General features: G+C 39.9%; 1 protein-coding gene across 2 annotated transcripts in view; it reads right to left on the reverse strand.

Annotated features, from left to right (window-relative positions):
- LOC134652971 (transducin beta-like protein 2) overlaps positions 1-14,022 on the reverse strand; it is an 83,120-nt gene that overhangs the window by 28,605 nt on the left and 40,493 nt on the right. Inside the window, exon 3 of one of the 2 annotated variants that reach the window (XM_063508229.1) lies at positions 5,312-5,535. In XM_063508229.1, the coding sequence (XP_063364299.1) occupies positions 5,312-5,535 (224 nt within the window). Of the gene's footprint in view, positions 1-5,311; positions 5,536-11,872; positions 13,225-14,022 lie in introns of those variants that run through there. The other variant, XM_063508227.1, reaches the window with a different exon arrangement.

The following is a 14,022-nucleotide window of genomic DNA, read 5'->3' on the forward strand; positions in this document are numbered from 1 at the left end:
TTAGGAATATTTAGATCCCAATTTCTATGATCGTTCTCTACAAACGAGCTAACAGCCGTCATTAAGGTTCGATTGTATCGCTCAACAGAATTCACTTGAGGGCAATATTTAGGGGTAAAATGTACTTCAGGAATTTGATATTTACTAAAAAGATCCTGTAAATCATTACTAATAAACTGAGCACCATTGTCCATTATAACAGTTCGTGGAAAACCGTGTACCAAGAATACAAAATCTTCTAAAATCTTACAAATAATATTAGACGTTGCCTTTTTAATAGGAAATATTAAGCAGTATTTGGAAAAGCAGCAATTGACAACTAAAATGTACCGATTTTGTTTACGAGTCATTGGTAATGTGCCAACAAGGTCGATAGACAAACACTGAAACGGTCTGCAACACTCCTTTGACTTGCCCATTATCCCCAGAGTTTGATGATTCTGGTACTTATAGGCTAAACATGTCTCACACTTTGCTATATATTTACTAATGTCCCTGTACATGCCAGGCCAGAAATAACGCAAAGAAATTCTTTTATGCGTTTTAAATATACCAAAGTGACCAGCAGTAGGCTGTGAATGATTCTCATGAATAATATCTTGCCTCATTTCTTTTGGTATTACCAGTTTCCAATCATATTCAGAAGTCAGAAAAGAACTAGTTCGCTTAAGTCTGTACAAGTTATTATTTACAACTTTGTAGTCAGGAAATTCAGAAGGGTTGTCCTGGCAACCTTGTAAGAGGTTATTAAACCAGTCGTCGTTAGACTGAGCATAAACCAAATCCACTGGTACTGAGCGCGATAAAGCATCAGGTACCACATGATCTTTACCCTTTTTATGTTTTATCTCAAAATTAAATGAAGACAAACGGACGCTCCAACGAGCCAAACGCCCAGTAGGGTTGTCTAAACTTAAAAACCATTTGAGAGCTGCATGGTCAGTATATACAATGAATTTCTGACCGTTATCTAAATAACATTGCCAGTATTCCAATGCTAGAATAACGCTCAAAAGCTCACGTTCCGTTATTGAATAATTTTGTTGTTGTTTTGATAAAGAACGGCTAAAATAAGCTATAGGTGTTTCAATACCGTCTTCATCTTGTGTCAACATTGCACCTATGCCGTAATTTGAAGCATCACAATGGACAGAAAATGTTTTTGAAAAATCAGGACAAGCCAATACAGAACTAGACACAAGTGCTTGCTTTATTTTGTCAAAGGCAATGTTAGCCTCCTCATTCCATTTAAATGGAGGAGCCTTTTTACCAGTAGATGTAAGCATATTAAGAGGAGCGGCCAAAGTACTAAAATTAGGTACAAAACGCCTGTACCAGCTGGCCGTACCGAGAAACTTTTTAAGTTCACGTCTCGTGGTAGGAACGGGAATATCAAGAATTGCCTTCACTTTATCAGGGTCCGTTCTTAAGCCTTTGTGGTCAACAATATAACCTAGATATTTTAACTCACGTCGGAAGAACGCTGATTTCTCATAATTAATTGTAAGCTGGGCAAATTTTAATTTGTCCAAAACTCGGGATAGTAAGGAAATGTGATCATCAAAACTGTTTGATATTACAATAATATCATCTAAATACCAAAACACGCGGTTTTCAAACTCAGGAGTAAATAGCATATCCATTAGGCGTTGCTGGGTTGCGGGCGCATTCGTAAGACCGAAAGGAGTGACCTTAAAACGATACATGCCACGGCCTGCTACATAGAACGCGGTTTTATCCCTATCTTCTTCGCGCAGAGGCACTTCCCAAAACGCCTTGGCAATATCAATGCTAGATAGATATTTTGCATCACGTAAATTGTCAAGTATTTCATTTATAAAAGGCAACTTATATGCGTCTTTTTTAGTAACTGAGTTAAGTTTTCTACTGTCCAAACAGAATCTCCAGCTTCCATCCTTTTTAGGAGTGACAAGAACAGGACTCAACCACGGACTTTCGCACGACTCTATGATGTCTAGAGCAAGCATCTTGTCAACTTCTTCTACCAACACCTTTTGTTTTTCAGGAGAGAGTCTGTAACATCTCTGCCTTATAGGTTCATGTTCACCAGTATCAATACGATGCTCAACCAAATGCGTGCGACCGAGTGGACTAGATTCCGTCGACGCTTCACGAAATCGCGATATAATATCATTAGCTTGAGCCTGTTGTTCTTGAGACAAGTCTTCGAAAGGAAAAACTTGTTTATTATTAGTAGTAGTATTATTATCATTATTTGCAATTAAAGTATAGCAGTCAGAAGGTCGCATCAGTTTAGCGTGTGTAACACATTTAGGTAAAAGGCCAAATCCTTTCCAAAAATCAATACCAAGTATTAAATGTGAAGAAATATCAGGGATAACGTGTGCAGTAATGTTAAGACATTTATTATCAAAACATACTGGTAAGTCAATATAACCAATAGAGTCAGCGGAAGCGTTCTGTTTTTTAGCAACTCGCACAGAGAGTTTTTGTGATGTGTTAAGAACAAAGCCTCGTTCTAGTAAAACATGGTGAGAATTATTACCAAGTATAGTAATAGAACTCCCACTGTCTAAGAGACCGCAGAGAGACAAATTATTTACATTAATATTTACATAAGGCCGATCGTGATCATTTTGATCGTCAAAGAGGATCAAAGATGTTTTACACGACAACATGAAAAGACGAACAACAGATAGCCAATCTTCCCACTCGCGACGTGAAAACTTATCACTATTATTTACATCCAATCTTTGATCCTCGTTCACTCGTTTTTTGGCATACTAGTAGTATGAATAGACTTTTTACATTGAGGACATTCAGTGCTGCGGTAGCCATCTTGGCCGCATTTAAAGCACACTATCTTGCGTGGTTCTTTACATGAACGTAAAGAATGGCCATTCACTCTACAGCGCACACAAAACTGTTTACTAGAACTAACTATACTTACTGACTTACTATTTACAGGTTTATACACAAAATCATCAGTCAAAGACGACTGACTGGCAGTAGGAGGCTCCTTAAAGTTCCTTGATCGATCAAGGCACGCCTCATACTTCCTACATACAGCCTTCAAGTGCTCAATAGTTTTAATCTCAGCTTGAGCTACCATACAATCGTATTCAGGACGGATATTTCTTAGTAAGATTTGCAACCTATCCGTCTCCGGCATAGTATAGCTGAGCCGGCCAAATAAACCAGACATAACGGCAAAGTACCCAACGACCGACTCATCCTTACCCTGAGTACGATCCTGAATTTCACGCATTAGTTTATAGTCATAATCCAGAATACCAAAATCATCAAACAGTTTTAGTTTTAAGCTTTCCCAGGTGGAAAAACTGTCCTTGTAGGCACGGAACCAGTGAAGTGCTGCATCCGTAAACATTTCATAGGAATGTTTTAATAAGGTACTATTAGGCAAGTTCCTAGAAATCGCAAATTCCTCAACCTTCTGCACAAAACTACGCGGACAACCTTTACCCGCGTATGTAAACTTCCGAAACTCGCTAGTTACCGTCCTGTCACAATGAACAATGAGTTTATCCTCTGAACTTTTATCAGAGCTCGCGGTAACAAATGAAGACGAAGAATCGCTGTTGCCATTTTTTGTATCAAAACGCATTTTCAAGGCGCTGAATTTCGATACGAGACTTTTATAAGTATTACAATACTGCTCAGAGTCCGAAATATCAATACGCTGAAGGCGCATATATATATGTACAAGATAGGCTTGAATTTTATTTACAAGTTTTGAGTCACCCGTACTTTCATATAAAATTATTTTATCCTCAATGAAGGAAAGTGATTTTTCAGCGCCTGTCAAGTCATCAGCGACTGAAAAAGTAGAGGACAAGTCCTCAGCCGCATATTTAATCAACAAGTTACTCAACTGCTGTCTCAGTTCTACAACCGTGTCGAGAGGCTTTTCTTGTCTGATACTTATTTCGTAAATAAGTTCAGACTTATTTAACATATTTACATTTACAGTCGACAAATCCATATTAGATCCCTATGAAACAACGCATGTACGAATAAAATACACAATTTAGAAGAAAAACATACAGACACACATACAAATAGATAGTACCTACATAACATGTACTATATAGGTACTATGTTATACTATGTACTTAAAGGCAAAATGCAAACTGCAAATATAGGTAACGCCAATAAATCTAGTACCTATATGCTTAATAAATACACAAAACTAAGAATAACAAGGTATGTACAAACACTCATAGTATTTACAAGTATGTACCTATGTACATAACCCAATCCAAGTACTTAAAGACCCACGTACTGACAGAAAACCCTTTGGGCGCCAATGTAACCGGCTAACTAGAGCGGTAGAAAATGAAACTAGGTTCATATAGTAAAACAATATAATATTAAAAATATGTACAATAAAATAAAGTAATTTTCGTCAGTACGTAAGCCTAAACAAATAAAATATCGTCACTGGCCTTAACGTTCTTGCATCCCGATCTTTGTCGAACCAAACGATCAATTCTGGCCGCGGGTGCTACCGCATCAGCAAGGTCCACGCAGAGAAAAACTTCAGCAGCAAATATCCATCAAAAGAAACAGCAACAGTAATAAGTACCTCTTCAGTTTTAAGGCAGAAGTAAAGGCTGCAACAATCGTACGTTCTTAGACGTCGGGTCGGAACCTAACCCAAGCCTCATTTCGTTACAGGAAACCAGTGACGTACAAATAAGACTTGGATTAGGTTTAATTTAAACATAAACAGAAACTTAATACTATATATACAATTATACAAATATTACCTGCATTAGTGGCAGCCTAGTATATAGTTTTTAGTACAAATCATAAGCATCGAGTCTCATTTAATAAATAAAATCAAAGTTGTGCAATTTGCAACAGAATTCCAATTGAATATTGATGAGAAAAAACAAAAGACGGGCGAATGGCTTAGTTTTTATTTTACAACCGGCCAGTGCGCGCGGTGGCTGCACTATGCAGGTTTGCCATGTTACAACAGCTGCTCGCATGATAAACCTAACGATAACCAAACAAGAAGATAAGAAATTAGATAACTATTTGTTTGTTTTGTTATACATACCTCGTGCTTGCGTGCGCAGCGCATGCATCGGAGTCGCGTCGTAGAGTGTGAAAATATTTAGGAAGATTCACTTTCAAAGCCACAATAGCGTCAACTTTAAACAGTAGGAATAGACGCTAGAATCGCTATGGATAAAAGTCTCGCGGGGTGGCGCGAAATTACAACGTGTCCAATAGCGCCAGCTACTTAAACCAGTTTATATTTATACCCAAATATGAATACTATTCACAGAAAGTTGCTCACCTTATCAAACGCGAGTACTTGAGTGGCGGATCCAATGGCACCATCTTTCTTCTTCTCTATCTTGTAGACGACGATGTTGTTCTCCCTCACGGTGTGTACGATGAAAGCCTTAGAGTCGGGGCTCCAGGCCACGAACTGCGCGTGGTCGAACTCGATGTTGACGCGCAGCGTCTTGTGCTGGTTGTGGGTCAGATCCCGGATATCCCAGAGGATCACTGACCCATCTGCGTCAAATCATTCTCAACGTAAGTACTGATTATAGATGCCATTCCTTGACCAGGAGCCATAGACTAGGAATCCTTTAGACGGAGTTTAGAGCAATGATTTCATGAAACCGATGCTGCCAAAAATACTGGGGTGCGGGGGACGAGGTGAGCGAATCCCGTGCCGTGATCGTGATTGGTCCGTTCAAACGGACGTCACACAAAGACAATTTGACTCGAAGATGGACTAAAACTACCGTATATTTGTGGCAGAGGGGGTAGCGTTACTATGCTCAGTCTAGAGGATGTCTTGTCTGTGCCAGGAGCTCACTTTAGCATTAGAAACTGAATGCGCGAACAAAACTTCTCTCGGAATTTGCATCAACTACTTATTTAATACTAAACCGCAAGTTTGATGCCAGCCAGTCCGATGTTCTATTGAACATCGGACATGCATGCATTTTGCATGATATGATATTTCATATCATGCAAAATATTGTGTTGTTTTCGTCTATGACCCCGGTTGTATACTAATTACGTAATTACGTTCGTCACATTGTCATAACATGTCTGTCTGGCGCAATATTTACCGGCCCGTGATCGACGACGTCACGTCACGTACAAGTCGTACAATAGCATCCATCTGTAAGGCCATAACAGTCACAACGGCGTAACTAAACGTGCCTTTTCTACCCATCCTGACCTTTCGTGTAAAACGGTAACCGCCTACTAGGTAGAGCCCATTTCTTGGAAAAATAAACACCACGTGTAGCTACATGTGATGCGGCGAGTTTTACCGTGGGATTGTAAAGCAATTTAGTCCCTCAAGGCATTCCTTTTGTTTTCCAAGTAATTCTTCTGCAATGAACACCTGACTGGCTGTCATAATCATAAAGTCCCCTTTTTTACCATAGCGCTAATTAGGGCTTCCAATACCGGGATCCTGAAATACCGGGATCCCGTCTTTTTAATCGCATTTTTCAATACCGGTATTTTTAAAGGCAATACCGGGATCCCGGTAATTTTAAAAAACGAGCGAAATGCGCAGTATAAACCCTTTAAATCCATTATATTCGGCTGTATCAAAAAGCTTAACGTCAGACGCATCTAGAGTTAGACCAAGAAAAATCTGCAACGATTTTGATAGCACGCGCAGTGCAAGTGTTATTTTAAACGTCGAACTTCTATGAAATTATGACGTACAAATAACACTTGCACTGCGTACTGCGTATCGTATGCTATCAATATCGTTGCAGACTTAACTTGGTCTAACTCTAACTGGTCTCTAGCCCTCATTTTATTATTGAAACAAGATCGTTACCTATGCGTCAGATAAATATTTGGTGGTTGGTGGTGGATGAATCCTTAAGTTACGTGAGTGATGAATATGATGATAGTGACATTAACATAGGTAATTAGTTCTCATAATTTTATCAAAAAATAAAACGAAAGAGCAAGGATAACTGTAATAATGGCAAACCATTTTTGACGGAAATTTGAAAAAATGTTGTCTGGTTGGTTAAGTTGGACTACAAATGTGACTGGTGAGGTGTAGTGTAGTCAACAAATTGGATACAATTATTGCCAACCTGGAGTGTGAATAAAATTATTGCAGATGGCGGCATTGATTGTTTATTGTTGTAAATGTAATAGCTTTTAGGACGTATCTGGTATTCCAGTGAGCCTTTCTAATTCCCCTTTTTAATAAAACTACATATATATTTTTAAGCGATTCATATCCAATACCGGGATCCCGGTATTTATGACGACAATTTCGGTATTGATACCGATATTGTGAGAAGTCCGGTATTTGGAAGCCCTAGTGCTAATCCTGGTTGTATTAAGGTACTTACTAGCAACTACTTCTTGGGAGCCCTATTTGTGAACCCAGTTTAGGCTGGCCTAAACAAAAAAGTTTATAGAAGTTTATAGAAATACGGACCCATAAGAACATAAACATAGAAGCGGTATTGTAGAATATGACTGTAATAAAGGTTTGTCTTGCTTAAAATCTGCAACGTACATAGGTACGATATAGATCCAGCTTTAAAATTCCATCCATATTTTAATAGAGAGAGAGAGAGTACAAAGCAACCATTGTACTCCAAATCCTACTTTGAATGTTATGAAATTCTTTAACAAACAATACTTACATAAGCTTATGTTTATTCTTACGAAATAAAGTTTATTGTAGTCTGAAATTTCTAAACTTCAATTAAATGTCGAGATTATTGGGCTTCCAAAGCCGTAACTCGAAAAAGTTGTTTTTTTTTTCGACAATGTATTTAACTCCTAACCTACTATGTATTTAGCTCTAAAAATGCATAGATGGCTATGCATTTTTAGAGCTAAATACATATGGATGTATGAAGTTGATTAATAAAGTGGGTATGCACTTTTGCATCTGGATGTACGTCAACTCGTTCAGTTACTAAGTATCGTAAACTTGTGCTGTGACCCAAAAGGTCAATATGGGTAAATGTACGCAAGTAGCCAAAATCGTGAAATGAAACCTTAATTGAATTTACATACGGGATCTACCAAACCAATACGGGCAGCTAAGGGTTACGTGTACCTTTGTACCTACATATGTATTTCAATGTGAATTTGATTTCTTAATTTAACGCACACTCTATCCTTACCCGTATTGACCTTACTTTGGTATATAGATATATTTAATGACGATACTTCAAGGACCTGCCAACACATATGTACTCCCGCTTTTGTCCGTTCGGTATGACTCTCCTTATTATTGAAATTTTAAATAATTAACGTGCAACACGCGGCGGGTAAAGGTCAACGGACCACTTAGATATCGAAACTAAGTCACTGTATCAAGGTCTCCGGTTTTAAACAATTGCACATCACAATCACCGTGGGTGGAGCCGTAACAATGAAAACGTACAACGAAATCTTGTCACGCGGTGCGGAAGAAAACTGCCTAGTAACAGCAACAGCAATAGGCCTAAGTTCCGTGATCTTTTTATTCTAACATCGTGACCGACTGCAACATTTTCTAAGGACATTTTACATGGTTGAAGCTGTGCAGCGACGCAAACCAATGTATAGCTGGTCAACCAAATCTTGTCAGTAAAAAAAGGCGCGAAATTCAAATTTTCTATGGGACGATATCCCTTCGCGCCTACATTTTTCAAATTTGCCGCCTTTTTCTACTGTCAAGATCTGGTTGACCAAGTATAGTTATTCTCAATTTGAGATCTAGATGTAGACTTAATTCGCTTACAATCATAGTACCTAACACCAATTAAGATAGTTATCTTCATTCGTAGTACCAAATTGATCTCCGAACAGTAGAGCAGAACTCATTAAAATCAATTCGGTTAGTCATCGTTTACAAAATGACCAGAGCCAAAGGGTGTTAAGTAAAGATACGGTGATTGCTTCCTTCCTTGCGTAATTATTTCATCAATTTCTAGCACCGCTGTCTAATTTATTTATCATCCTTAGATTTCAGAGCCGTATGTGATGGTTTGCAGATGTTGACGTAGGCATATAAGCAAGCATACGTAAGTACGTACACCCACGTAATACGTAATATATTTAATTCTCTACATAAAGGAAGTTGAATATTAGGAACTCATACGTTCTTAGTACGTTTCTCTTTTGTATTCGTACGAGATATCAAACAAGTGGGGGCCTGGCGTATAGGCGTGTCGAAGTTCCCTACTTCGATGACGAAATGACGCCTAAAATTTGTGCAAGTCGGATTGTGAAAGACTTATTGAGGCGGAGGCGAGCTTGGCGCCATCGCCATGGAGGCCGGTTCACTTTAATGTGTTTGCTTTAAACCAAACCTGCTAACTGTCCTGTCCACATCTGAAACAAAGGACTTCAACAGACGTTTCATATGTAAACCTGGTTATTTATACACGCTCTGTCCTCGTTTTGAAATTTAAAGCAGTTTTGTTTATGTATGCATGAAATTCAGAGGCCTTCTTCTTGACCTATGTCAATTGTTCATTGCCCTTTTCATCCCGTGCGGGTGATATTGGAATCGCCTGCAGAGCGCAAGCGAGTCGAACACTGTGAACAAGTATACTTAAGTGCCTTTTTCAATAATACACAGGTGTTACGGATCGTTTGGCTGGACGTTTAATTCCCCAATGCTAGCTAGGTAAGCATTGATAATAGACCCAGGCTGCATCGGAGCCAGTCGGATTGGTGTGCCGACGTGAATAACTTGATCAATAACGTCGGTTCACTGGATAATACTGATTTATAGCAGCTATCTCGCTTTCCAGCCGCCTGGTGCATATTGATTGTAGGACTAATATACTTACGTTTCATAAGTTCTATTTTCGGCTTTCATTCGACGTACTGGGCAGCCGCTGCGGTGCGCTCTCCGATCCAATAAACTAAACCACAACTTCCTACTCATACAAATTTGCATTCATCTACATAGTATAGCTTCAGTACAAGTTCGACTAAATAAGAATGGAGTTTATATCAAGAGTATTTATAATTTCTGCCTCTTGTGTAAGGTTTAGAGTCCGAATTTCAAGAAAGTTTTGCGAAAAATCTAAGGAAGTACCAATTTCTAATTTCTAATTTCAGAAACAGGTATAGACAGCGAGTTCTTCCGATGACTCAAAATACTTATACTATAGATAAATGAAGCAATTCGTAATGATTAGCCTAACCCATTTTATAACGGGCAATGAAGATAACAACGATACTGTAGTATTATTTAGATACAAATAGCTCTCATAATATATGTACCTACCATTAGTACTACGTTATCTATGATATCTAAGGAAATAAAAATTAGACCGATAATTAAGATATTATTATTTAAATAGTACTATTTTAACTGTGTCAACCAATATTTATTTACTCATAACTTTATAAAGAGCGCAACGGCCACGAACTTTACGTGCAATGAGTCAATGACGTAGGAACGTATTGAACTTTCTTAGCCTCGTAAGACCAATATATTTTAAGACAAACTCAAGATTGAGCTTATGTAAAAAAAAAAATTAAAACATCTAAAATTGCAATTAGAAATTAAATTCATTGGCCTTTATGACAATATTTTTTTGACTTAAAAATCCCTTGGTCCGTTGCGGTCAATTCATTACATTATTGCTAATACGTTGCTTTCGATAACTTTGTTGACGTCTTAGCGAAATTTCAAGTACATATGTAAATTGAATGTACCTAAACCTTATTTTGGAGACACGAATGGTAAACAAAACGCGTGTAGAGATGACCGGGCGCGAGGGCGTTGCTCCGTGCTGATACTCGAGGCGGCGTGTCGTGGTCTATTTACAATCATAATTTATCATGCTATGCAAAAATTCCTATTGTTCTACAGTACACTAACTGAATACGGAACACTAGGCGCTCCAGAGTATTAGTAATATAGCTTTCTAGTGTTTATTCTATAGCAAAGCACTAAAACAATTATTAGTTTCTACTTTAAAGTTTGCCCTATTTCTCAGATTTACGGAATCGCCTAGCCAAGGTGGAAGTCATTAAGTTTGCTCATCTACTAGGCGTTTCGTCATCACTTTATGTAAGCAGCTTACGTAAATCAGCTCAACGTGCACGGCCGCACCGCAGATACTACAAGCATTTAGTCCAGCTTTGTCTTTTACAAAGAGAAATAAAACTATTTCAAACTGGTATGTTATCCCAGCAGAACAGGTAGCGAGGGCCTACAGACCCTTTTGACTGAGTGCATTCTTTCAATTCTGACAGGTAAATCATAGCAAAGGAATCTCTACTTCAGTTCAAATAACTCCCACGCATTATTTCCGTTATCATATAACATAAAAAAAAACTTGAGAAATTGATGATAAGATTTCAATAAAAAAATATAGCTATAGACGTTATTGTTTTAGCCTCGAATTCGTGCGCGGTTCTTAGAAGATTGGATGAGTCAATGACGTTAAAAAATCACCAACAAAACGACTTTAGTCATCTTTATTATTATGTATAGTTCACCGATGAAGTCGTGCCGAGAAATGATTAATGATAAAAGCATGATATGACATCAGGAGATAGTAATATTAGGCTGTCATTGTTTACTGTTTATGTTCCGATGCATCGTCATATCAATTTCCTGTTCTTAAGTCCGAAGATGAATGACTCAGATATAAAACCGGAATTGACATCGTTTCATAAGGCGGGAATTCCTCGAGTCAGTTCAAACTATGTGCTGGCGACATGCATGTATGAATGCCAGACGTTGCAAATAATTTAGCGGGCTTGCGTCATCGGCATCGCCAATGGCTCATCCAATTCCTATGAATCTTAAGGGAAAAGGAATAACAATTCCCATGACTAATATTTTCCTACACTAGAATTTGGGTAGTGGGAAAGCAAACAAGAAACATAAAAAAATATTACGTTTATTGCGGTAATGCAATTCGAAGGCACATACGCTGAAAACGTACGCGCGCTCCGTCAACGTAACGTATCTATGTCACTTTACGAAACCGTTCATTCATATTGAGCCTAACCAGAATTCATGTTCATAGCGTAGTCGTCTATCACTTCACTTATCACTCGGAATTTAGGCGGCACTGATTAAGGGATCATACGGTTGCAACATAGACAATTGTGTTGTAATGCGTGTTCGTTTTGCTCGTTCCTCGTGTACTTTGAGCAGTACCAAATCCATAGCCGCCCGTGCGTCCTCTAGAGGAGAATGGCCGGCGCTGCCTCGCTGCACGCTGCGCCCAAGAAGCTCCTCGCACAGGACACGCAGTGACCGCCGCAATGGGAAGCCTCGCGCGTGCGGATACAGTGCACACGTATCCACCACGGCTCCGTGAAGCAACTTCAAGGCGCGCAGGTCATTGTCCAGCGCGTGTCCAATCAAAATAGTATCTGTTCCGACAAATCCAAGAATATCATTCTGCACATCCCGTAGCGTCTTAGTCGCGCGCGCCAAGTCGCGCGGCCTGATGCCCGAGAAGCGTGTGTTATGGTCGACAACGGGCGAACTAGGTTTCACCAATGATCTGTATACCAGCCGACCATCAGCAGCGATGACCGCGATGCTGGCCAGCTCGAATCCCGCCGTCGTGTAGCACATCTCAGCGTCGATGGCGTAAACACCGCCACGAGGTGAGCGTGCACGCACATATCCTTCGAGAGGGCCATTCATGCCGGGGCGAGTGCCGCTCCATACGTGGAAGCGGGCGGAGCTGCATCCTCGAGCACCCAGCGGGGCGTTGCAGCAAGTGTGTCGGTAGTCACCACTGCAGCGGCCCCAATGATACAAACAAGACTCCTCCGACAAATATTCACCCTCACGAGTCATTCGAAACATTTTGTCACAACGCACACACAAATGTTCCACTGCATCGGCTTCCTCATCACTGTCGGACCGCGGGCTGGAGCCCAGCGATCCCCTTCCACTGTCACCTTGAGACCCGCCAGGAACGAACTCCGGCGCGTTCACATCCCACGCCGTATAGCGCAAAGTGGTCGTTCTTGACCGCGGCGGAGGATTGATGTACACAACAGCCTTCGACGAGTTGGGCTCGATCTCCAGCGGGTAGCCCAGCGCCCACATGCGCTCCGGCGAGAGGAGGTGCGGGCGGAGCGCCTCCACTAGTTCTTCGGTAGAGATTCTCTGGGGCGTCGACGGCGACGGCGGCGCGGTCGGGGGGCGTCGTCGATCGCGGGGCTTGCGCCGCCGTGCTGCAGCGCTGGCAGCATCCACCGACGAGATGGTCTCTTGGTAAAACCAATTTTGCAAATTAATACAAAAGTGCATGATTCTTCGTACGCTTGTATACACATAGAGTCGAGTGTTTATTTATTGAGAGCGAGCGCGGAGTCGACGCGATACGTGCGAGTGCGCGCGCGGGCGCTGTACTAATGGCGCGATGGAGGGGCAGACCGCGCTATATACGACACGCAGGTAGCGCGTTTGTTAACGGGACATGCCAATCGACCGGCCTATTCTCATTTTTCTAAACAATAATAAAGTATTACTTCTTTGTGTCAATAAAAGTGTAAATGGGGTGATTTGTGTTACTGCACTAGAAAAAGAAAATTGTAATTGTATAGGCATTTCTAGAAACGATTCAGTCGCAGCTGTTGTTTGTTTACGTTGATCTGTACCGCGCTTATCAGCTGTTAGTGTTGAGTGTTGTTAGACGCCGTTGGTTATGCTTTCTAATAGCGCGCATTGAGATGAAATTTACATGTTGTATGTTGTGCCCGGGTACTTTAGAACTCTACAATTTTAACTTTATACTGCCGACCTAAATACTGCTCGGAGTAATATTAATCAACTATTATCTAAGAAAATCTGGTCTTGTAAAAAATGGGATTTAATATACATATGTAGGTACAATAGCAATATTTAATGATCCCAAATTAATAAAACAGCATTTGTAAAGCTTTCTAATCAAGAACAGAATTCGGTAAAAATGACTTTATAGTTTATAGGTATATTCCGTTGACAATATTAGTTAATAAATTAAAACTATAGCAAGGGCTCAAAAAACATATTTTACTACATACATA

Source organism: Cydia amplana, chromosome 12, assembly GCF_948474715.1.
Source record: "Cydia amplana chromosome 12, ilCydAmpl1.1, whole genome shotgun sequence".
In the NCBI taxonomy this organism is placed as follows: domain Eukaryota; kingdom Metazoa; phylum Arthropoda; class Insecta; order Lepidoptera; family Tortricidae; genus Cydia; species Cydia amplana.